This window comes from Anolis sagrei, chromosome X, assembly GCF_037176765.1.
Source record: "Anolis sagrei isolate rAnoSag1 chromosome X, rAnoSag1.mat, whole genome shotgun sequence".
Lineage (NCBI taxonomy): Eukaryota > Metazoa > Chordata > Lepidosauria > Squamata > Dactyloidae > Anolis > Anolis sagrei.
The window spans coordinates 29,529,146-29,556,231 of record NC_090034.1 but is presented as its reverse complement, the minus strand read 5'-3'; the positions used below and the strand labels follow the sequence as shown (position 1 = coordinate 29,556,231).

The following is a 27,086-nucleotide window of genomic DNA, read 5'->3' as shown; positions in this document are numbered from 1 at the left end:
TATTATTAGAATAGCACAATATTAGTATTATATATTACTATATTGTTGCTGGGGGGAGGGGCTCCCAATTGATGACCCAGGAGACATGGTGGAACTGCATCTTCCTGGTTCTCCTTCTTCACTCTGGCCCCAGAGCTGCAATATTTCTAAATTATATATTTATTATATTATATTGTTATATTATGAAGATATAATATTATATTGCAATTATTATAGTTATTATATTGCTATATTGTTTTTATTATATCACAATATACTATTTTATACTACTATTATATTCCTATATTGAAAACATAGATCATATTTGCATATGTAGATGATAACTGTATTTGTGAAGGTAACAAAACACATTAAAATGAACATAGATAACATTTGCATACGTAGACAATATCGTAGTTGTAAAGGTAAAGATACTATATTATTTTTATTATTAATTATATTGTTATATCATTATATTTTATTAGTAAATTATAATACCATAATATATTGTTACTATTATATTACTATATTATTATATAATATATCATAACATTATTATATTATTATATATTTTATTTTATTTGTAATAATATAATTATTATAGTTACTAATATTATTACTATATTATATTTTATATTATATTATTATATTACTACTATTATATACGAACATCATATTTGCATACGCAGATATCGTACTTGTGTTTTAGAAAAGCATGACCTTTTAGAGATCATAACCTTTTAGAGAAGAGTCAAAAAGCTGTTTGAGTATAATCTTCTCAAGAGGTACACAACCAAATGTTATTGCAAGGCAATTAGCTTAAGTTGTTAGACTAAATAATCTATTGTCTCTGATCTGTTAGAAAACAGATAATATGCCTGTGCATAAAAATAATAGTTTTTACAGAAGTGTTTTTTAGTTCCCAAAAATATATCTACTCTCCCATAAAAAAACCTTGTTCCATATCATGCACTCAAGAAACAAAATTAAGTACTTTGGTAAAAAAAAAAATTGGTTTACTCAGTCAGTTATAGATATGTTTCAGATAGTTTCTGTGCCATCCGGTCTCTACAATAAATAGCAGGCAAGTGTTTGCAAATCTGCAATCTGAGCAGTCCCAAAGTCTAAAGAAGTCTGTGCTCATTTCAGGGCGGATCATGTGGTCTGCAGCCCCTCTCACAACTTCTTAGGAAAACATAGATCAAGGAAAGAAAGTTGCATACCATAACATACATGCAATAAGCAACAGGATTATAGATAAACAAATTACTAGCGGAGACTTGAAGAAGGTTGTAGTTTCCTACTGTGATGGTAATAAAATGGTAACTAATGGAAAATGAATGCAGTCAACATTTGCATATGTAGACGATATCGTAGTATTCAGCTACTATATCGGCTACCTTTCTTGCTTTCTAGGGGGATGCCATCATACAATGTGAACACGTCTTTGAGGTGGTCACCAGGCTCTGCATGTTGGCCAAGAAGGAAGAGTTGGTGGCTGTTGCCGAGGGGAGGTGAGCCAGGAGTGGGATTCTAGGGCCTGTCAATGGAATTGTATTGCAATCCCACTCTATTCTCACTCGCTTTCCTTGGCAGCCTCCAGTTCCAATTCAGTCCAGGGAAACAAGGGACCATGGACTTCACCACGGGTCATACAGCTCAAGTCTACAAAGCCAAAAATGGACACCTGACTGTGGTAAGTTCCCCAACCGCAGGGTTACTATAAGATTTTACCAAAGAAGAAGGTCTGAGTGTGATCTCTGAATGTCTCATAAGACGAGGCTGGATGGCTGTCAGGAGGGATTGGGTGCTGTCTTCCATCAACACAATGACTCTAAAGACCTTGAAACTAGTCATAAAGGTACCCAAATGAGCCCAAGCAGAGGTTGGTTGGTTATTTGTTAGGAGTGCTTTAATTGTATATCAAAAGTGGTTAGACTGGATGACCTATAGGGTTTTATTATATTGTATTATTATTGTATTTATTAGGGTCTTTTTATATTTTTATATTATATTACAATATGTTACATTATATTATAATAGTATACTATAATATATTGTAAATAATATAAAATTATAGTATATATTATATTACACCATTACAACATATTATGTTACATTATATTATATGATTACATTATTTTAATATAATTTTATATTATATTACATCATTCTAACATATTCCATTACATTTCATATTTCATCATTGTAACATAATATTGCATTATAGATCATTATCTTAATATTATTTTATATAATATCATTCTAACACAGGGGTCCTCAAACTTTTTAAACAGAGGGACAGGTCACAGTCCCTCAAACTGTTGGAGGGCCGGATTATAATTTGAAAAAAAGCATGAATGAATTCCTATGCACACTGCATATACCTCATTTGTAGTGCAAAAACACTTTAAAAATACAATAATTAAAATGAAGAACAATTTTAACAAATATAAAATTATTAGTATTTCAATGGGAAGTATGGACCTGCTTTTGGCTGATGAGATAGGATTGTTGTCGTTGTGTGCTTTCAAGTTGTTTCAGACTTAGGTTGACCCTGAGTGAGGGCCGGGTAAATGACCTTGGAGGGGTGTATCCGGCCCCCGGGCCTTAGTTTGAGGACCCCTGTTCTAACATATTACATTATATTACAATATTATATTACGTCATGCTAACATAATATTACAGGATACTATTATATCATACTACATTATATCATAATATATTATTATATTACATTACACTACATTATATTATATTATTTTACAATATATATTATTATTATATTATATCATTCTGACATAATATTAATTATGTTATTATAATATTGTAACATTTAATATGTGTGTGTGTGTGTGTGTGCGTGCGTGTGTTTTGTGTATCTGTAGCATACTTCCTTTCCTAAAAAGAAGAAATGGAGAAATGGCCTTTCATTCTGTGTTTCAATCCCAAAGGTGTCGACCAAAACGTAGTCCTGACAATGACGACTTCGAGAGTTGCTTGTTTTGTGGTTGGAAATTAAAAAAATGAGAAGTGAATCCCACTTATATTTGTCAATTTATCACCGTTTTGGATGCCATAAGACCGGGGCAGCTGAACTCAACTCATTATTGTACATCTATTTTTTACATTTGCATATGTATTGACAATATTGTCGTTGTAAAGATAACGAATATATATAAATTGTCCCCAAGTCTTGTTAAATCAAACATTCTTTTAATACGTATGAGATGGAACACAACGCGAGAAGCTCCATTCTTAACAATGGTGACAAATCTTCCTTAATTTCTCGAATTTGTGACAACATCACAACAAGCAGTAATTGCGGTAATTCGGATAACAAGTAATAACTTATAAGACATCAAATGAGGTGAAAATCTAGGAATTTGGCTTGAAACAGGCTTCCAAAATTCCAAATGAATTTCCAGATGAAAAATATGATATGTATATATTATGTGTATTAAAGAAAAAATGGGGAAACAATCTTTAGTCTTGTTAATCTAGCAATAAGTGGCTAACATTTAAGAGCTTGAAAATGCTAATGTATATTTGTGTATTTACTTGACATTTACTAAGTGTGTTTACTCCATTGATATTTTCACGCGACATGAAGTTTAAATAGTCTTGTTAATCCAGCAATAAATGGTTGACTTTAGTACTTGGAAAGCTAATATATATTTCATATAAATTGTTGGCTTCAATGCTTGAAAAGCTAATATATATTTGTGTATAAACTTGACAATGTTTATTGTGTTTATTCCATTGACGTTTTGCTGGAAATGAAAGCTTTAAAGGATCAATAGGGAAACTGGGTATAAAGTCTTGTTAATCCAGGTATAAATTCTCGTTACTCCAGCGATGAATGGCCAACTTAAATATTTCTTAGGTATACTTTACAACATTTACATAAATTATAATTATATGAATATAACTTATTATATTAAATTACATTATATTATTAATATATTGCATCATTCTACTACATTATATTACATTAAATTGTAAAAGACTGACCTATTTTTCTTAAGCATACTTTACAATATTTACATATACATAAATCATAATTATATTGATATATTGTATTATTATATAATTTAATACATTATATTACATTATAGTATGTTATATTGCATATTTCTAACTTATTAATTTTGTTATATTATATTACATATTCTGTTATAAATGGCTGACATAGCTTTCTTAGGCATACTTTACAGCATTTACATATATCTTAGAACATAATTTAATTATATTAATATATATTGTACGATATTGTATGTAATGCTAAATTATTATTATAATATATTACATTACAATGATGTAATATGTAAGAATAGCCTATAAAGCTCTAAACGGTTCTGGCCCAGCTTACCTGTCCGAATGTATCCGTCCCTATGAACCATCTAAAAGTTTAAGATCATCCGGGGAGGGCCTGCTCTCAGTCCCGCCTTCTTCGCAGGTGCAACTTGTGGGGATGAGAGATAGGGCCTTCTCAGTGGTGGCCCTTTGAGTGTGGAATGTCCTCCCCAGGGATATTAGATCAGTCCTCTCCCTCTTCACCTTCCAGAAAAAAAGTGAAAACATGGCTATTTGAACAAGCCTTCGGGATCTAATGCAACAGTCAAACACGGAATTGGACAAAAGTAAACATTGGAATGGATCAGATGACGATATTTGGACAATGAGATTAACAATGAAGGCATTGGTTTTATATGTTTTTAAAGGTTTTATTGAATGTACTTTTAATTCTGTTAATTGTATATTGTTAGGCATCGAATTGCTGCCTGGTTGTAAGCCGCCTAAAGTCACCTTCGGGTTCAAGAAAGACGGGATAGAAATATCATAAATAAAATAAATAATATAATATAAAATTATATTAAAATATTTAAATAGATATATTACATCATTCTAACAACCCCCCCCCCCCCCGGTGGCACAATGGGTTAAACCTTTGTACCGGCAAGACTGAAGATCAACAGGTCAGAGGTTCGAATCCAGGGAGAGCTCGGATGAGCACCCTGTCAGCTCCAGCTCCCCATGCGGGGACATAAGAGAAACACCCAGGCATCCCCTGGGCAATGTCCTTGCAGACGGCCAATTCTCTCACACCAGAAGCGACTTGCAGTTTCTCAAGTTGCTCCTGACACACACAAAAAAAAAATCATTCCAACATATTGTATTATAATCTTATATTATACTAGCTTTACCCGCCACGCATTGCTGTGGCCAGCCTTCTCTCCCTCTTTCTCTGCTTCTTTCACTCCTTTCTTCATTCCGTTTTCTTCTTTCCTTTCTTCCTTTTCTACCTGTTTATTTCCTTCCTTAGCTGTTTGCTTTCATCCTTCCTTCTCCTTATTTCTTTCCTTCCCTGCGTCTTTCTCTCCTTCTTTCTCTTTTTCCTTTGCTGCGTCTTTCCTCCCTTCCCTTTTTTCTTTCCTTCTCTCCTCCTTCCTTCTGTACCTCTTTCCTTCCTCCTCCCTTTTTCTTTTCCTTCCTCTTTGTCTCCTTTCTTCCCTCTCTTTCTCTTTCCTTCCTTCATTCGCTCTGTAGTTCCATACTTCCCTTTCTTTCTTTCTTTCTTTCTTTCCTTCCCTCCCTTTCTCTTCTTCATTTACTTCCTTTCCTCCCTTGCCTTTTCTTCTGTCCTTTCTTCCTTCCTTTCCTTCGTTCCCACACCTTCCCTTCCACTCCTTTCTTCTTCCTTCCTTTCTCCCTTGTTTCCCATGCTCCTACTCTCTCTTTCTTCTTTCTTTCCTACCTTTCTTCCCTCATATACTTTCCCAACTTCTCCTTCCTTCCTTTTTTCATACATCTTCCCTTCCCCTTCCCTCCTTTTATTTCCTACCTTTCTTCTCTGATATACCTGCCTTCCTTCTTTCCTGACTTCCTTCCTACACCTTCCCTTCCCCTTCCCACTTTTCTTCTTTCTTTCCTTTTCTTCTTTCCTTCCTTCCTTCCTTCCTATTTACACCCCTTCCCCTCATTTCCGTCCTTCCTTCCCTCACCCGCTTCCTTCCCTCCTTCCCGTTCCTCATCATCCCCGATGGCGGTGTCCTTCCTTCCATGGAGCCAGACACCGGTGTGCGGGGCGACCTGGGCTGGGCGTGGCGGAGGCCGAAGGGCTGTCCTCGGGAGAGGCGGGTCGCGGCCTCTCCCGGGCGGGCCACGAAGGTGCGCAGCGGGGGCCTCCCGGGCAGCCTCCACTGGTCCAGCCCCGGGAAGGCCACCAGCTGTCCGGGCCCGTGGACAGCCCCCCGCGCCGCACATGCACCAGGCCGGCCCCCAGCGCGCACAGGCAGGCGAGCTCCCACTCCCAGGCCGGGGCTTCAGCGTCGGCGCCTAGGCCACGCTCAATTTGGCATGGGAGAAAGGGCGGGGCAGTGATAGGAGGGGGCGTGGCTTGCACGGAGGGGGCACGGTGCGGCCAAGTACGCGAGCCAGGCGACTCACGCCAGGACTCCTCTGCGCATGCTCCGTTTGGTTGTGTAATTGTGAGTTTGTTGTTATGTTTTTTTGAGTTGTGATGAGTGTTCTGCACACCTTGTGGTTTGAGGTATGCGTACACCAAGTTTGGTGATTTTTCATCCGGGGTTTTTTGTGTTTTGCGGCCCCTAATGACGCCCTTTGGATTTTATATATATAGATTACATATTATATAACATTATTATAATTTAGGCATACTTTACATCATTTACTCCATCTGTTTACTTCATTGATAATCCATATGAAGGTCCAAACAATGAAAGACAAAAAAAGGCCACATGGGTTAGAAGTAAGAAATCTTTTTTTGAATTTATTTGCATAATTTTCAGTGTAAAATACAAACTATATAATATAGACAGAAGGAACCGACTAAACACACAGAGAAAATGGTGGTATGTATACAATTATCAATACTGGCTGGAACGGTGCACTTTACGAGGAAAAAAAGTAAGCTGAGTAGGAACAAAGAATTCCAACGTAATTATTTTTTATTTTAAAAAGTAACTTGGGAAGGGAATTGGGGCTATCAGGAAGTTATTTTTTTCCATAAAAATCCTATTCAGTGCCAAGTTGAGAAAACTCCTTGGAGTCCACACATAACGAAATCCAATTAACTCAATGATTTGGTCCAAATATAATTCAATAACAAGGATTTAGTGTAAAAAATACATTTTTCAAAGCTCTGGATCTTTTTTTAAGCCAAAAGGCTCGTTAATGTGCTACTGAAAACTTGTATTTAAAATAAGTGGTCCACTTAGCTGAAATTGAAAAAGTATCTCAAAATTAAAAAATGGGTCTCTCAGAATCCATAAACGAGTCTCTCAAAATTGAAAAACTAGTCTTGAAAATTCAAAAGCGCATCTCTTGAAATTCAAAAACAAGTCTATCAAATTAAAAAATAAGTCTCTAGAAAAGACTCTCTCAAAATTCAATTATGAGTCTCTTGAAATTTAAAGATGAGTCTTTCAAAATTCAAAAATGTGTTTCTCAAAATTAATAAACCAGTCTTAAAATTAGTAACCAAGTCTCTCAAAATTCAAAAATTAGTCTTTTGAAATTCAAAGACTAGTCTCTCGAAATTCAAAAACAAGTCTCTCAAAATTCAAAAGTCTCTCAAAATTCAAAATCAAGTTTCTCAAAATTTAAGAGGACTTTTGGGAATGGGTTATATTCCTTCGGATATATTTTATTTATTTATTTGGTCTGGTTAGCATGATTTGATGCAATGTGATATGAGTTAAGTACCTTATTTATTAGCCTTTGGCGAGCCAACATATTCTATATTTTTCCGGCTTTTTCTTCATAGTATTTTATTATATTTGGGCTCCCTCCCAACTTCAACACCCAGCTTTCCTTATATAAACGGAGCAAACAAAAAGATCAACAATGTGTAAATCAATGATTGTCAATCTCCTTTACACCACAAATTATTTAAATGCAATCTAGGAATGTAACCCCGTTAATATTTCGAAGCTCTTCTTTTTTTAAAGGCCCAGTATTTAATGTTCCCAGTATATTTATTCCTTGCCCTGAAGAACAAAATAATATTAAGGTAATGAATGGGAATAAAATAATGATAGCATTCTTTCTTTTAAAGGGAAAAGCAAAAAAATGAAAATAAGTATTTTGGGAATGCTAAAAAAGATATTAAAAATAAAATTACAAATTTGATACAGAGGAAGGGGTTTTCTTTTTTTAAATCACAATAACTCGTCACTTTTTTATCATTTGTATTCTTTGGTTTTCCTGTAGGATAAAAATATATATTTTTTGCTGAACAGTAAAGTTGCACTGGAGGATTGTAGAGTTTCCTAGAGAGCTATTTTCTCTAAAAAGACTCAAGGGTGATCTCTGGTGGACTGAGAATATACTCAGCAAAACTTGCAAATGTGGAGGGCTGCCTGGCTATGTTGTGTTAAATAACCCCACAAATACATATCAGGGATGTGCAAAATGGTAGAAATCAGTTCCATTTTTGTTTCGAAATGGCAGAAATGAGTTGTTTTCATTACAAAACGACAAATTTTTGTTCTGTAACAACAAAAATCCATTCTGGTTTTGTTCCAAAATGACATGAATCCGTTCTATTTTCTTTACAGAAACAGCAAGAATCCATTATTTTTTGTCACAAAAATGGCAGAAATCCATTCTATTTTTGTTTCAAAATGACAGAAATCCATTTTGTTTTCATTTCAAAGCAGCAGAAATCTGTTTTGTTTTCATTCTGTTTTTGTTTTGAAACAAAATTTCTTTTTTTCATCTGTTGTGCTTTGAAACTGCAAAAATCCATTGTTTTCATTTTGTCTGATTTCATTTTGAAATGGCAGAGAAATTCGTTTTGGTTTTGCTCTGAATTTCAGGTGCCTCTCCCCCCGCCCCCGACTTTTTTCTGGAAGGTTCTTCCTGAAACAGAAACAGAACTCTGGATTCCAAATTACTAATCTGAACGGCCTCGGAATCTTCCAGAAAACAGAACCGATTCTTACCATTTCACACACCCCTAATTATTATATAATGACTTAATTCCACTTAGAAAGCCCCCACCCCCACTCCCGAGTTCATAGACTTCATCTTGAATGCAAATAAGGCCTGGACGGAGATCTCGCCCTGAGAAACAGACCGGACGGGGCCACACTTTAATTCACTTGTTCACTGGTGGTGGTGAGTGCGGTCATCGGGGCGCTTGATGTGGATGCGTCGGACTCGCTCTATCCGCTCGCGCTCCTCGTCCTCGTCAAGGTGGTGCGACCGCCCCGCTGCCCCTCCAGTAGCCTCCAGGAGGGCGTTGTCAGGCCCACGGCCATCTTGGGCCTCGTACAGCAGGATGTTCAGCGTCTCCTCATAGATCCGGGCCTCTGGGAACTCAACCTGTTTGGGAAAAGAAACGCAGGGTTGGATTGTGTTTATACTTAGAGGCTTCAAAAAATTTCAACCCATCAGAGTCCGAATGCAAAGAAAATAGGGAGAAGTATTAAGGTATATAGAAAAGAGGGTAAGCTTTTGTGAGGATCAGCACCAAGGTTACTGCAGATGTATGTGTGTGAAGAAAGAAAGAATCCACATGCTGGTGCATTGCACGTGTTAATAAAGGCAAGTGATTTCTCTTGCTGCAATCTGTAGGGTATCCCAACAGAGGTGTCAGTATACCATTTGGAGCTCTTTACAAACTGTAGCTGTGGGTGCAAAACTCTGTTTTTCTATAAATAATAATATAATAATAAAACTTTATTTATACCCTGCTACCATCTCCCAAGGGACTCGGTGCGGCTTACATGAGGCCGAGCCCACAATACATCAATAATAAAGCAATAACAAATAATACAAAGCAATAAAACTCATAACAAAAATATGCAATAAGCAAAAATATGCAATAAACATTCTACTGCAGATAGTTGATACTATGCATTCTGCATTTAAGCTGCTGAATTAAGCTGTATTTTATTTGGAACACTGAAGGACTGTACATTTAAAGAAAGCTGTTCATTTTTATCTGCTGGAAAGAGTAATGCATTTTCTTTTGTGCAAGCCTACTGCAACCCTGGTGTCATTTTATCTCCAAGGGAACCGCAGCTGGACTTTAAGTTTAGTGCTGCGAGGACAGATTATTTTCCTGGAACTAAACACAAGAAGAATACAAAGTAATGAATACTTGGTATGAAGCGGTTCTTGGCAGTGGTATGATGCCCACCAGCCAAAGTATGTGGCTTGCTAGTCTACCATATGTGCTCATTTCACCAGACACCATGAAGGAGAAATGATGGTTGCTTACCTGTAACAATGTTTCTTCAAGCGGTGATCTCTGAAATTAACACATCCCTGGCCATTCTCCCTGCAGATCATGCCTCAGGCCTCGAGCCGCAGCACGGCAGCAGGGAACTGAGGCTGCAGCCCTCCCATGGCATATATGCCTCCTGGGGAAGGTGGGTGGGTCGATAGTCGCAAGCCTAAAAGCTTTCCAGAAGTTTCCACTAACTGCTGCACAGGTGCATCAACTACCACATGTGCTCATTTCACCAGATACTACGAAGGAGAAAGACACTACTTCTCGACAAGAGGAAAACTGAACATAATGAGTAACAGAAGTATCATGACAGAGACAAATGCTGGATTATTTGTTATGAATACCAATAACTGGACTACTTATCGATGAATCTGAAACTGAACATAATGAGTAACTGGAGAAGGATCCTGAGAGAGACTGATGCTGGATTATTAGTTATGGACAGCAATATCTGGACTGTTTATCGATGAATCCAAACTGAACATAATGAATAACGGGGGAAAGATCCTGAAAGAGATGGATGCTGGATTACTCAATATAAATAGTGATATATGGACTATTTTCTCAATGAGTCCAGAACTGATGAGAATGAATAACAGGAGAAAAATCCAAACTGAGACATATGCTGGGGAGAAGGATCTTGAATGAGATGGATGCTGGATTATTTGTTATGAATACTGATATCTGGACTATTTCTCTACGAGTAATAGACCAAACATAATGAGTAATGGAGAAAGATCCTGAACGTGACAGATGCCAAATTACTCATTATGAATACTCAACCAGTCCAAAATCAGCGGTAATAGAAAACAAGAAGGATCCTGAACGAGACGGATGCCAGATTACTTAGTATGAATACTGATATACAATTTCTCGACAAGCGCGGAACAGAAGATAATGAGTAATGGGCGAAGGATCATTAGAGAGACAGATGCCAAATTATTCAAGATGAATACTAATATATGGACGATTTCTTTATGAACCCGAAAGCAAAGATAACAAGTTGCAGGAAATGGATCTTGATTCAAGATTAATGCCAATATGTAGATGATTTCTTAAAGAATCTGAAATAAAATGGATTACAGGAGCAGGATCCCAAACTACTCATTCTATGGACTATTTCTTGACAAGTCTGAAACCAAAGATAGCAAGCAAAAGAAGAGAAGGATCCCGAACAAGACAGCCTGCCAAATTATTCAAGATGAATATCAATAGATGGATGATTTCTTAATGAATCCAAAACCAAAGATAATGAGTTACAGAAGAAGGCTCATGAGAGAGACAGACGCTGAATCACTTGTTATGAATACTGATATCTGGACTATAATATGTATAATATAATAAATAATAAATTAAAATTAAAATAGTAAGACATTATAAAACAAAACTGATATAATAAAATATAATAAAATGTAAATAATAGAATACAACTACTATAATAATACAGGGTTAGTCAAAATGCATAGGCCAATAAGCCATTCAATTGAATGGCTTATTGGCCTATGCATTTTGACTAACCCTGTATATATAATAGACATATAAATAATATAATAAAACTAATGTAATAGAGTATAAATAAAATAATAAATATTAATAATAAATAATAAATATAATAACAAAATATAAATAAAATATAAAAACCATAACATAATAAAAACAATAAAATATGAATAATATAAACACGAGTAATACATATCTAAATAATATAATAAAACTAATATAAATATTACAAATAATATAATAAAATATAAAGAAAATAATATAATAAAACTTAAAACAATAAAATATAAAATAGTGTCAGAAAACTCACCTTGGTTTGTTTCTTTTCCGTTGCATAAACAATGGATGTACAGCAAACTTCTGCAATTTTGCGGCCTTGGCCATAGAACGACCAGCAACAAATCTCATCTCCGATCACATCTTTGATGAAAAGGACCCGGCCATTGAAACGCAAGGAGAGTTTGTCAAAAAGCTCAATGTTCTTGAGCATGTTGTCGTCCGAATTGCTAAAATGGGGGGAGACGATGAGAATTATTAAATAAATGACATTAAATTAATATTTAAATAGTATTAAATATTAAGGAATGCACAGTCCATGATAATATTAATTAAACAATATTATATATCAGTTATTAAATAGCAAAAGTAAAGATAAAGGTTTCTCTTGATGTTAAGTCTAATCATGTCCGAATCTGGGGGGTGGTGCTTATCTCCATTTCTAAGCCAAAGAGCAGGCATTGTTCATAGATGCCTCCAAGGTCATGTGGTCGGCATGACTGTATGGAGTGCTGTTACCTTCCCGCAGAAGTGGTACCTATTGATCTACTCACATTTGCATGTTTTCGAACTACTAGTTTGGCAGTATTATAGTATTAACATTACAGAGACCTCAGAATAATAATAATAATAATAATAATAATAACAATAATAATAATATATTGTTATATTACAGCAAATAATATTTTAAAATAGTATGAAATATTAAGGAACACAACCCTTAATAAATAGTATTAAATATAATTCACTAAATGGCAAATTATAATATTAAATGAATTTTATTAAATATTAAATATTATGGAGACCTCCATACAATAATAATATATTTATAAATTATTATTTCTAATAATGTATACATAAATATCAATAAATTTAATATATTTAAATAATAAATAATTCTAGGTAGAAAAATTAAATCTATTTTTTATTACCTGGTATAGGAATATTTGTTGTTGCTTCTGTTGTACAGTAATTTAACTGCTGGCTGTAAGAAAATAATAATAATAATAATAATAATAATAATAATAATGAATTAGATAATATATCCACACACACACATAATCAAAGTGAAAATGTGTATGTGTGCATGTGGCAGAGGTGTCCACTCACACAGACAGCCTCCACGAACAGCTATAACCCACAGTACGCAGGATACACCAATGGCCCTCCTTCCAAGGATATTGCAGGTTAGAGTAAGCGCCATGAATATGTCCAATACTGAATATGTCCAGTGTTCTCCCCAAACACCATACTGCATGCCACCCAAGGAATGCTTTCATTCGGGGACAATTTCATCTTAAATGTTCTTTTTCCCCCTCCAGAAAGGACATCCCAGGGTTCCTTTCTCTCTCTCTATGAGTGTGGAATTTGTATGACTGTGCCTTGGTCCTTTCATCGTTGGTTGCTACTCCCCGGCGGATGTCAGGTGGTGCAATACCAGCGAAGCGATTTATTTGTTTTATATAAATACTAGATTGGGTACCTGGGTTATTTGAGAAAGGCATGGTTTGTTTTGGGGAGTTAGATAATATCATTTAGTTAATTAGGAACATTATTTATTAGAAAAAAGCCAGTCTTTGATTTCATTTTTATGAATGCTCCCATTAGAAAATACATAACAATACGGGTGAACTACATTTCCCAAAATCATGGGTCAATCCTCCCCAAACCAGGTCTGTATGCACAGTTGGCCATGTTGGGTCTGTGTCCCAGGTTTGGTCCAGATCTGACGTTGGCTGGATTCAGTGCTTTGTGGATAAGGGTGAACTATAATTCCCAAAATAAAGGTCAATTCCCACAAACCCCTACAGTGTGTTCATTCATGGGGCTTCTCTGTGCCAAGTTTGGTCCTGCTCCGTTTTTGGTGGGCATCACAGGATCTTGGGATGCAGGTGAACTACAACTCCCAGATTCCAAGGACAGTCGCTCCCAAACTTCACCTGTATTCACAGTTGGGTATGTTCAGTCTGTGTGTCAAGTTTGGTCCAGATCTGTTATTGAAGGAGTGCAGAGTGCTCTCGATGCAAGGTGAACTCCAACTCCCACGCGGATGGGTCATCCCCCCCCCCAACCTCTCCAGTATGTTCTGTTGGCCATCAGGGTTCTTTGTGCCACATGTGTTCCAAATTTGCCATTGGGGGCTTCAGAATGTTCTCTGGATGCAGGGTGAACTACAACTCCCATGTGAGTGGGTTAGTTGTCCCCAAACTCTTACAGTATGTTGTGTTGGTCACCAGGGTTCTGAGTGCCATGTTTGGTTGAGATCCACCATTGGTGAGGTTCAGAGTTCCCTGGTTACAGGGTGAACTATAACTCCCACGTGGGTGGGTCAGTTCCCCAACAAACACCTCCAGTATGTTCTGTTGGTCACCAGGGTTCTGTGTTCCATGTTTGGTCCAGATCCGTTATTGATGGGATTCAGAGTTCTCTGGGTGCAGGGTGAACTAAAATTCTCACGCGGGCGGGCCAGTTCCTCAAACTCCTCCAGTATGTTTTGTTGTTCATGGGGGTTTTGTGTCCCAAGTTTTGTCCATGCCCGTCATTTGTGAGGGTCGGGGTGGTATCTGGAAGCGAGGGAAGATGCTGCAATTCCCATCATCCCTGGACCATTTTCTCCCAAAACTCACCATGATGTAAAGTACATCATGGAGAGTCTGTGTGGCAAGTATCAGCCAGCATGCCGTTTGGGTATCAGCCAGCATGCCAATGACTTAAATCAAGAATTAGTTTTCTAAGATCTACAGAGACACTCGCTGTAACACCTCAGCAAGCGAGAGTCCAAAAGTGGCAGGCTCAAACCCAGAACCTCAATCAATGGCTGGTACCAAATGAGAGACTCCCCCCTGGGCACACAGAAAACTGGGTGACTTGGAAGGCGCTGAACAGACTGCGCTCTGGTAACACGAGATGCAGAGCCAACCTTAAGAAATGGGCTACAAAGTGCAATCCACGACATGCGAGTGTGGAGTAGTGCAGACCACTAACCACCTACTGCAATGTAACCTGAGCCCTGCCACATGCACAATGGAGGACCTTCTTGCAGCAACACCAGAAGCACTCCAAGTGGCCAGCTACTGGTCAAAGGACATTTAATAGAATTCCAAGTCTGCAAACTTTGTGTTTTGTTTGTTTGTTTGTTTTTAATGCAATACAACTGTTTTGAATCGTTCCTGACACGATAAATAAATAAGTAAATAAATCAAAATATTTGCTTACCTTATTTGAAGTTGCAATGAGTTTCTGCTCTTCCTTGGAAGAAGTGATGATGGGCACCTTACAGAAAGGTTCGTAGACATCTTTGTTCTATGTAAATGAAATATTACAATTATATGAATGCTCAAATGCATCCACCATAGAGATAAATAATAAATACAATATTGCAGGTGTAATATAATATAATAAATATAATAATACAAGATTAATATATACTACACTATAATAAATATAACATAATAAATATAATATTGCAACTAAAATAAATGCTATAGATACAAAAATATAATAAATACATAATATAATTTTAGAATAATTTAGCATAATAACACAAAAAATTTAGTATAATTGTTCTCATATACATTATATATTTGTTATATAATAAAATAATTTAATAACATATATATATATATATATATATATATATATATATATATATATATATAATGATCACTTACATTATTATATTATATACTAGCTTGGGTCCCTGGCATTCCCTGGGTTATTTGAAAAAGTCAATTTTTTATTTTACAAAATGCATACGGTTCAGTTGATCATGGAGATTCTGTGTGCCAAGTTTGGTCCTTTAAATTCCCGCACCTACAACTCCCCCCAAAACCCACCAGTTTGATCCTGATCCATCATTTTTGAGGTTTACAGTGCTCTCTGGATGTAGGTGAACTACAACTCCCTGAAATCACGGTGAATTTTCTCTGAAGAACTCCAGTATTTTTTGCTGGTCATAGGGCCTCTGTGTGCCAAGTTTGGTCCAATTCCATCTTTGGTGAAGTTTAGAGTGCTCTTAGATTGTCCACAAGTATTCAATTTTTGGGTTCATAGTGTGCTCTGGATGTAGGTGAACTACAACTCCTCTAAATCCCCCCAAAGACCTCCAGTATGTTTTGTTGGTCATGGGGGTTCTGTGAGCCCAGTTAGTTCCAGATCCATCGTTGGTGGGGTTCAGAGTGCTAACTACACTTAGAACTCCTATAAATCTAGGTGAATTCCTCACAAACCTCTCCCCCATTTTGCCTTATTCATGGGGGTTCTGTGTGCCAAATGTGGTCCAGGTCCATTGTCGGTGGAGGTCACAGTGTCTTGATTCAGGGTGAACTACAACTTCCATCATGTTTAGTCAGTCCCCCAAACCCCTCCAGTATGTTCAGTAGCTGATCAATCCCTCTCTGTTTGCTGTGTGCCATAGGAAAGGATAGGAAAGGGTTAAGGGAGACTCAGTAGACAGGGATCATGCAAATTTCATACCAATGGAGAGAGAAAGAAACACTGGGATATCTGCGGTGGAGGAAAACAGAAAATCTTAAGAAGAAATGGTCCTCGAATGAAAGCCTTCACTTGTGTGGTGGGCAGTATGGCGTTTGTGGAGGACATTGGCAGTGCTCTTGTATGTGTTGATGGCGCTCACTATAAACTGCAATGTCATTGGAGGGAGGGCCATTGGTGTCTCCTGAGAGGTGGGAGCTAGAGCGGTTTGTGGAGGCAGGAGCTTGTCTGTGTAAGTGAACACTCCAGTCACACACACAGAGTTTCATTTTTATTAGGTATAGAGATGTACAGATTTATTATACTAAGTTGTTAATATAACAGTATCATACATGTAATATAATAAATATTATAATCATATATACTTATAATATTGTTATATATGTTATATTTCTTTATCTATTTATTTACCATATTTGTATCCCACCCGTCTCACCCCGAAGGGGACTCAGGGCAGCCTTACAAAGGAAAAATTCAATGCCGTATAAACATATACATATTGATAAATAAACAACTGCATTAAAATCAACCCAATTCAAAACGTAAACATTAAAACACCAGTTAAAATCACAAAATCCAAATCATATTCCAGGGCCAATTTGAATCATCATTCCATTATTTGTAGTCTCTTAATGTGCTGCTTATTGACCAAAAGCTTGTTCTCCCAGCAACGGCTTTAGTTTTTTCCTAAAGGTCAGGAGGGAGGGGAGTGATCTAATTTCACTAGGGAGGGAGGTCCACAGCTGAGGGGCCACCACTGAGAAGGCCCTGTCGCTCATCCCCACCAATTGCACTTGCGAAAAGGGTGGGACTGAGAGCAGGGCCTCTTGACAATCTTAGCCTCCAAGGTTGATCATAGAGGAGGATCATATAATATAATAATAATATATATCATTATATTATATTTTTATTATATTATATATTATACATGCAATATAACAAATATAGTAATTATCATATATTATATAACTTAACAATATAATATAATAATATTATAATAGATATTATTACATTATATGTTTATTATATAATACAATATCATACATGTAATATAATAAATATAATAATGCACTCAGTTCTTGTGGGTTTTTTCGGGCTATATGGCCATGTTCTAGAGGCATTTCTCCTGACGTTTCGCCTGCATCTATGGCAAGCATCCTCAGAGGGTCTGGTTGCAATTAGTACAATGGGTTTATATATCTGTGGAATGGTTGGGGTGGGGCAAGGAGCTCTTCCCTGCTGCAGTTAGGTGTGAATGTTAGCTAATCACCTTCATTAGCATTTGAAGGCCTGCCTGAGTCTGGGAAAATCTGTTGCTGGGAGTTGTTAATCTGTGCCTGGTTTCTTCCTCTCTGATGTTTAGCTGTTAAAATTTTAGAGTTTTTTAAAACTGGTAGCCAGATTTTGTTCATTTTCATGGTCTCTTCCTTTCTGTTGAAATTGTCCACATGCTTGTGGATTTCAATGGCTTCTCTGTGTAGTCTGACATGGTGGTTGTTGGTGTGGTCCAGCATTTCTGTGTTCTCAAACACAACATACAAACAATCTACAAACCCACCAAGAAAATCCAACAAATGCTACGTTCAGCAAAGGACAAGAGGGATCCTCTCACCTCTGCAGGAGTCTACCGTATACCATGCAGCTGTGGACAAGTCTACATAGGGACCACCAAACGCAGCGCCCAGACACGCATCAAGGAACATGAAAGGCACTGCAGACTACTTCAACCAGAGAAGTCAGCCATAGCAGAGCACCTGATGAACCAGCCTGGACACAGCATATTATTTGAGAACACAGAAATGCTGGACCACACCAACAACCACCATGTCAGACTACACAGAGAAGCCATTGAAATCCACAAGCATGTGGACAATTTCAACAGAAAGGAAGAGACCATGAAAATGAACAAAATCTGGCTACCAGTTTTAAAAAACTCTAAAATTTTAACAGCTAAACATCAGAGAGGAAGAAACCAGGCACAGATTAACAACTCCCAGCAACAGATTTTCCCAGACTCAGGCAGGCCTTCAAATGCTAATGAAGGTGATTAGCTAACATTCACACCTAACTGCAGCAGGGAAGAGCTCCTTGCCCCACCCCAACCATTCCACAGATATATAAACCCATTGTACTAATTGCAACCAGACCCTCTGAGGATGCTTGCCATAGATGCAGGCGAAACGTCAGGAGAAATGCCTCTAGAACATGGCCATATAGCCCGAAAAAACCCACAAGAACTGAGTGATTCCGGCCATGAAAGCCTTCGACAATACAATATAATAATGATCATATATTTAATATACAATATAATACAATAATCATTATACAATATAATAACCTGCTGTGCTAAAGCCAGGCTTTGGTACTGCAGGTTAACCACCGGCTGCAGTAAATCTTGCCAACCAAAAGACTGACAGTTCGAAACCCAGGTCAGGATGAGTTCCTGGCCTTTAGCCCAGCTTCTGCCTACTGAGCAGTTTCGAAAACAGCAATGTGAGTAGATAAATAGGCACTGCTTAAGCAGGGAGGTATTTAAGGCACCCATAAGGAAATGCCAGAAAAAATGCCAGAGATTCAATCAGGGAGGAAGTTTACGAACAAAGCTCTTCAGCAGGGAAACTGGAGCGACAGCACCCCTCCCCCCCACCCCGTGGCTGGAACACAGCAGAAGCCTCCAAGATGCCAAAGATGGAAAAAGCCTATATCTATCTATGTACAGTTGTCTGTCTTGTCAGTGTATAACAGCATTGAATGTTTGCTATATGTGTTCTGTGATCCACTCTAAGTCCCCTTCGGGGTGAGAAGGGTGGAATATAAATACTATAAATAAATAAATATTACACATTTATTATATTATATAATAATATATATTGTAATTATATTATACTTAGAATATATATTATTATATTGTATATTTATAATATTATATAATATATAATAATAATAATAATACTAATAATGCTTCTACCTGCAGGGCCGCCTGGCACTCGTCCACCAAGCCTTGGACCAGATAGTATTTGGCTTCGGCCAGGAGCTCCTCGATGTCCCTCCGACTGTCCGGCAAAGGCACAGCTCCGTCACGAAGGTAGTTCAGGATCGTCCCAAAGTGCTTCCCACATCGGTCAATCAGGATCCAACCTTCCAGGAAATAATAATATAGATGGAAATATAACATTATAATTATAATACAGTAGAAGATGGGAAAATAATAATAACAATAACAACAATAATAATAATAGGTGGGAATATAATAACAATACTACTAATTATAATATTATAATAATAAAATAATATCTATAAGAGGAAGAGGAGGAGGAGGAGGAAGAATATAATAGGTGGGAATACAGTAATAATATATATCAGAATAATTATATAATAATAGAATAAATAATAGAATAGGTGAGAATAATAATATAAAATAATAATCATATAATAATTATTATAATATAGGTGAGAATATAATTATAATAATAACAATATCAACAATAAAAATAATATAATAATATAGGTGGGAATTTAATAATAAAATAAAATAATAGAAGAGAAGCTGGGAATAATATCAACAACAATAATAATATCAATAATAATAATATCATAAGAAGTAGAAGGCAAGGAGAAAACTGGATGGTCATTGTGGGACTGGATGGACTAGGGTGTATCCCATAATAATAACATAAGAGATACTTGGAAAGTAAAGTTACAAGATTTTTTAAAATACAAAGAATGAATATACTTTAATAAAACTTATATGGATTGTAGCATAGATATTACAATTTTTTTACATAATCACCTTTCAGTTTAATGCATTTTGTCATCCGTGGGATGAGTTTTGATGCCTATATCATAGACGTTTCCCTCCACCTTTTTCAGCCAGTTCACTTTGATTTTCACCTCATTGTGATCGGAAAAGTGTTTTCCACCAAGGTGTTACTTCAATTTAGTGAACAGATGATAGTCACTGGATGCGGGATTGGGGCTGTGAGAGGAGTGGCTTAAAACACCCGACCAAAGTCTTGTGTTGCATGAGTGGGGTGCGGACGCACATTGTAACGAAGGAGACAGACTCCCGTTGTCAGCATCTCACAACGTTTGTTTTGGATGGCTCTGTGAAGTTTCTTCGTGGTCTCACAATATATTCCATATCCATTTTGTCACATGCTGTCTTGACATTATGTCCTCTCCATAAACTGAAATGATTTCACGATGAATTGCAGCAGCATTCATCCCCTTAGCATTTAGGTAATGTATAGGTAGTTAGTGTATTACAGCTCGAACTTTGCACTTGGCGGGAAACGGAATACGGATGCTCATCTCTAACCTCCACCACAACACCAGTCAATGAGTTACTGACGACTGGCATTGCTTGTTCGTTTCTGCTAGCTTCCCGCTACAGGGCAGTAATACCAACTTCCCCCACAAAAATTCCCTGCAAGAGCTACGTGTCTTGTGATCTTACTTTCTGGATAATCCTCGTTGTAATAATATAAGAAGAGGCATAATACAGTTGCTCAGATGATCCACTGGAACTTGTGCTACAAATAACATCTGACTGTGACAAAAAAATGGTGTGATGACAAGCCTGAAAAAAGTGACAGAAAATGAACATATCAAATTTCTCTGGGGCTTCCAAATTCAGACTGACAGAGTTTTGGAGCACAAGACTCCTGACCTCACCATTGTGGAAAAAAACAAAGTGTGGATAGTTGATGTTGCAATCCCGGACAACAACAGACTTGACGAGAAGCAACTGGAAAAGCTTACATGATATGCGGATTTAAAGATCAAACTTCAAAGACTCCGGCACAAGCCAGTAAAGCTGGTCCCAGTGATGATCGGAACACTGGGTGCAGGCCTAAAGACCTTGGCCTGCACTTTAAAAAAATTGGCACTGATGTAATTACCATCTGCCGGCTGCAAAAGGCCACTCTGCTTGGATCTGCACACATTATTCGCCGATACATCACACAGTCCTAGACACTTGGGAAGTGTGATCCAATACAAAAAACAGCCTAGTGATCTTATTTGCTGTGTACTAATCTTGTTCTGTATCAAATATTAATAAAAAATAAATAAATCTACAATAATATGTCATCTACTCCACTGAGTCCATCCAAAGGATCATCCAGTCCACTGAGTCCATCAAAATGGCCATATTGTCCATTGAGTCCATCCAAAGGGCCACTGAATCCATCCAAGGGGCCATCTAGTCCACTGAGTCCATCAAAAGAGCCATGTACTCCATTGAGTCCATGCAAAGGGCTATTGAGTCCATGCAAAGGGCCATGTGCTCCATTAAGTCAATCCAAAGGGTGATCTACTCCATTGAATCCATCCAAAGGGCCATTGAATCCACCCAAAGGGCCATGTGCTCCATTGAGTAGCTTCCAAAGGGTCATCCAGGCCATTGAGTCCACCCAAAAAGTTATCCACCGTTAGTGCCGCCTCTATGATACACTTTCCCCCCGTCCTAAACTGAAAGCCTTGCCCCACTGTTTTTATCATTCATGGGCTCACCTCACATATTTTTATTCCTATCTCACCCAGGGTTTAATTATTTTATCATTTTATCTTGTCCATTTGGCCTGCCCATCCTGTTCGATTTTATGTTGTGTGAATTTGCTTTATTATTTTATTTTGCCATTGTAATTATCTTCTGATGTAATTTTTGTTTTCTGTATTCTGTATTTTATTGTGTTGCATTGTATTTTTGTGCTTGGTCTCATGTTAGCCACCCCAAGTGCCCATTGGGGAGATGGTGGCGGGGTATAAATAAATATTTATTATTATTATTATTATTATTATTATTATTATTATTATTATCCAGTCCACACAGTCCATCCAAAGGTCCATCTACTCCACTGAATCCATCCAAAGGGCCATCTACTCAATTGAGTCCATCCAAAGGGCCACCCAGTCCACTGAGTCTACCCAAAAGGCCATCTACTCCACTGAGACCATCCAAAGGGCCAATGAATCCTTCCAAAGGGCCATGTGCTCCATTGAGTCTATCCAAAGGGCCATGTATATTAAGTGAATTTCTATCCCATCCTTCTCGCCTCAACAGAGAGCCTCAGAACGGCTACCAGAAGGCACCATTTGGTGCCGAACAATGCACAACATAATATATACATTACCTACATTGAAAAGTTATAAATACATTAAAACATTTCATGTTGTCCTCCAAATCAATCCATAGCTGTCAGTTCAACAGTCCATTAAAACCATCTTCACTCCATTGCTGTCTGTTAAAAACCCTATTCTGCAAATGCTTGATCCCATAACCAGGGTTTGAGCTTCTTCCAGAAGGTCATTGGGGGGGGGGGGGGGGGGCAGATCTAATCTAGTTAGGGAGGGCGTCTCTCGCCCTGTCTCTCGTTCCCACCAAACGTGATTGTGATGGCGGTGGACTGAGAGCAGGGTCTCTCCAAACGATCTTAAGGTCCTTGGGGGTTCATAAAGGGAGATACATTCGGACAGGTAAGCTGGGCCAGAGCCATTTAGGATTTTATAGGTCAAGGCCAGCACTTTGAATTGTGCTTGGAAGCTAACAGGCAGCCAGTGGAGCTGGCGTAACAAGGGAATTTGACGTTTCCTGTACCCTGCTCCAGTGAGCAACCTGTACTTCATTGAATCCATCTAAAGAGCCATTTACTCCACTTAGTCCATCCAAAGGGCCATGTAGTCCATTGAGTCCATCCAAAGGGCCACTGAATCCATCCAAAGGGCCATCTACTTCACTGGGTCCATCCAAAGTGCCACTGGTTCTATCCAAAGGGCCATGTGCTCCACTGAGTCCATCCAAAGGGCCAACTACTCTATTCAGTCCATTCAAAGGGTCATGTAGATACATAGATAGATTCATAGATACAGGCAGACAGACAAATATGTATATCAAAGAATGGACAAAATAGATAGATACATGCACATATAGATACATAGATAGAAAGATAGAAGAATGGATGAAGACATAGATACGTAGATATGTAGATATATAGATACATCGATAGATAAAAAGAAAGATACAGAAATAAGTGGATATAAGGGCAATACTACCTTCGCTGTCAGTGAGAACCTCCATGCGCCCGCTGAACATGGCCTTGAGCATGGTGTCCTGCTTGGTGAGGGTCTGGGTGGTGGTGTATGACAAGGCCCCGCCCACATTCAGCTTCACGTACCGGCATGCTGGGGGTGGGGCCTTTGAGCAGGAAGTGGGTGGTGACAGCAGAGGCTGCAAGGACGACATCCGGGTCACGGCCCCCGGAAGCACCGCCTCCCCGGACATTGCTTCCTGCACAACAAGAAGTCAGTTCAGATATCCTTCTATCGGGGTATGTGAGTGTATATACATATGTCGATATCTACATACATATCTATGCACATAATAAAAGTGAAAAATGTGTATGTGGCAGAGATATCCCTTACACTGATAGCCTCCCTCCTCCACAAACAGGCTATAGTTTCAAGGGCTGAGAAGCTTCCAAAGGCACTCCCTCTACTGACATCGCAGGTTGGAGCAAGTGCCATGAACACTAGCCCAAACCCTGCTAATGTCCTCACCAAACACTATGGCCCACCACCTTTCATTTGGGGACCATTTCATCCTAGATTTGATTATGTTTCATTCACCATAGACAGGCATCCCAGGGTTCTTTATTTATTGGTGTTACATTTGCATGACCCTGCCCACTGCCTCTCCCTTAATCCTTTCCTACAGTTTCCTATGGCATACATCAAACACAAGAATTGATCACCAACTGAACAGACTGGAGGGGTTTGGGAGACTGACTCAACAAGATGGAAGTTGTAGTTCACCCTGCATCAAGGCAGAGTATTGTGACTCCCTTTGATAATGGACATGGTCCACATTTGGCACACAGAACCCCCATGACCAGGTCTGGGGGAACTGACCCTCATTTATAGGAGTTGTAGTTCACCTACATTCAGAGAGCACTGTGAACTCAACCAATGATGGATCCGAACCAAACCTGCCATGGATGATGGGACTTGCAGTACCTTCACTCACTTCCAGAAACCACACAGACTCTTACTATGATACCCTTTATGTCCTGTGTGAAGGTAGGGGAAGGATGGGACTTGCAGTACCTTCATCCACTTCCACAGACCACTGCAAACCCCACGAATGACTAACGTAGACCAAACTTGCCACACAGTCTCTCTTTATGACACACTTTATGTCCTGGTGAAGGATGGGAGAGACTGGACCACAGACGATGTGATTTGCAGTACTTTCACCCACTGGCAAAGACCACTGCAACCTGCATGAATGAGCCTGGACCAAATTTGGGACACAAAACTCCCATGACCAACAGAACATACTGGAGGGGTTTGGGGAACTGACCCACTGCAAATTGTAGTTCACCCTGCAACCAGAGCACTCTGAACCCCATCAGTGATGAATGTGGACCACACTTCAAACACAGAGCCTTGGTGACCAACAGAACATATTAGAGGCATTTGTGGGGGGACCAACCTACCCACGAGGGAATTGTAGTTCACCCTGCACCCAGAGTGTCCAAACCTCACAAATGATGGATTTGGACCAAACATGGCACACAGAACCCTGGTGACCAACACAACATACTGGAGGTGTTTGTGGGGGGACGGAACCACCCACGTGTGAGTTGTAGTTCACCCTGCTCTCTGAACCCCACCAATGACGGATCTGGACCAAACCCGACACAGACCCAACATGGCCAACTGTGCATACAGGCCTGGTTTGGGGAGGATTGACCCACGATTCTGGGAACTGTATGTCACCCACATTGTTATGTATTTTCTAATGGAAGGATTCATAAAAATATAATCAAAGACTGGCTTTTTTCTAATAAATAGTTATGCTAATTAACTAAATGGTACTACCTAACACCGCCCAGTACCCAAGCTGGTATAATATAAATATAAAGACTTATCTATTTGTCTAGGGGAGAATATATGATGTATCATAATAGCTACAAGTATACATTAAGGCCTATCTATTGAAAGGGCCACTCCCTAATAATAATAGCAATAATGAGCCCTTTGGGCCTTCTTTCCCCCCCACTTCCGGTTTGCTCACCATTAAAAAGGCAGCCGCCGCTTCCTTCTGCGGAGAGAGACAGAAGACGTGTGACGCAAACGCGCACGGAAAGAAGGCGTGGCCTTTCCTTAGCCCCGCCCTTCGAGTGTCACTGCGAGTCTGAAAAGAAACGTGTTACGCAAGTGCGCAAGGAAAGAAGGCGTGGTCTGTCCTTAGCCCCGCCCCCGAGTGAGTAATTTCTCAAGAACCATTGGAAGTATGAAAGGGAACTTATGAAGCAAAAGGCACGGGGGAAGAGGGCGTTGCCTTTACTTAGCCCTGCCCTCGAGTGAGTGAGGCATTCCAGCAAGAAAGGGGCGTAGTCTTCATTTAGCCCCGCCCCTCGAGCGGGGCGCGTGCCAGGAAAGGGGCGTGGCCTTCTCTTAGCCCCGCCTTTCGATTGTGTATGTCATTTATTTATGGTGTCAGGAGCAAACCAAAACAGTTGTATTGCATTAAAAAACAAACAAACAACACACAAAGTTTGCAGACTTGGAATTCTATTAATTATCCTTTGACCTTTGGCCACTTGGAGTGCCTCTGGTGTTGCTGCAAGAAGGTCCTCCATTGTGCATGTGGCAGGGCTCAGGTTGCATTGCAGCAAGTGGTCAGTGGTTTGCTCTTTGCTCTTCTCCACACTCGCATGTCGAGGATTCCACTTTGTAGCTCCCTTTCTTAAGATTGGCTCTGCATCCTGTGAGTGCAGTCTGTTCAGCACCTTCCAAGTCGCCCAGTTTTCTGTGTGCCCAGGGGGGAGTCTCTCATTTGGCATCAGCCATTGATTGAGGTTCTGGGTTTGAGCCTGCCACTTTTGGATTCTCGCTTGCTGAGGTGTTCCAGTGAGTGTCTCTGTAGATCTTAGAAAACTATTTCTTGATTTAAGGCGCTGGCATGCTGGCTGATACCCAAACAGGAGGTGGGCCGGAGATGTCACTGCCTTGGTCCTTTCACTATTGCTTGCTACTTCCCAGAGGATGTCAGGTGGTGCAATACCGGCTAAACAGTGTATTTTCTCCAGTGGTGTAGGGCACAGAAAACCCATGACAATGCGGCATGTCTCATTAAGAGCCACATCCACTGTTTTAGCGTGGTGAGATGTGTTCCACACTGGGCACGCATACTCAGCAGCAGAGTAGCATAGCGCAAGGGCAGATGTCTTCACTGTATCTGGTTATGATCCCCAGGTTGTGCCAATCAGCTTTCGTATGATATTGTTTCTAGCGCCCACTTTTTGCTTGATATTCAGGCAGTGCTTCTTGTAGGTCAGAGAACGTTCCAGGGTGACTCCCGGGTATATTGGTGTGCTGCAGTGCTCCAGTGGGATTCCTTCTCAGGTAATCCTCAGAGCTCGGGATGCTTGTCTGTTCTTAAGATGAAAAGCACATGTCTGTGTTTTAGATGGATTAGGAATCAGCTGTATTTCCTTGTAATAGGCGGTAAGGGCTTTGGAGAGCTTCTGTTCAACCATCTCAAAGCTCCCTGCTTGGGCAGTGATGG

The 27,086-nt window shown here is 38.9% G+C and overlaps 2 protein-coding genes across 2 annotated transcripts in view; one reads left to right on the top strand and one right to left on the bottom strand.

Annotated features, from left to right (window-relative positions):
* The window catches only part of MYO1H (myosin IH), a gene marked incomplete at its 5' end in the record, with an annotated part of 40,440 nt that extends 36,818 nt beyond the window's left edge, over positions 1-3,622 (top strand). Inside the window, 3 exons of the mRNA XM_060785791.2 lie at positions 1,396-1,493; positions 1,576-1,675; positions 2,934-3,622. Coding sequence (XP_060641774.2) covers positions 1,396-1,493; positions 1,576-1,675; positions 2,934-2,951 — 216 coding nt within the window. The remainder of the gene's footprint in view (positions 1-1,395; positions 1,494-1,575; positions 1,676-2,933) is intronic.
* A 3,123-nt stretch (positions 3,623-6,745) lies between these two features.
* On the bottom strand, positions 6,746-25,707 carry KCTD10 (potassium channel tetramerization domain containing 10). The gene is made up of 7 exons (XM_060786127.2): positions 25,590-25,707; positions 23,567-23,801; positions 19,482-19,651; positions 15,236-15,322; positions 12,952-13,004; positions 12,054-12,249; positions 6,746-9,330 (listed from the first exon to the last, which is right to left on the bottom strand). Exons 1-7 carry the CDS (start codon positions 25,590-25,592, stop codon positions 9,112-9,114), a joined length of 963 nt encoding a protein of 320 aa, XP_060642110.1. The 5' UTR covers positions 25,593-25,707; the 3' UTR covers positions 6,746-9,111.
* Between the last annotated feature and the right edge of the window lie 1,379 nt (positions 25,708-27,086).

Excerpts from the sequence above, each read along its gene's own strand:
- KCTD10 (XM_060786127.2), bottom strand. Across the intron at positions 19,652-23,566 it reads GGTTCTCACTGACAGCGAAG|GTTGGATCCTGATTGACCGA; the intron begins GTAGTATTGCCC and ends ATTTCCTGGAAG. Across the intron at positions 13,005-15,235 it reads TCATTGCAACTTCAAATAAG|CCAGCAGTTAAATTACTGTA; the intron begins GTAAGCAAATAT and ends ATTTTCTTACAG.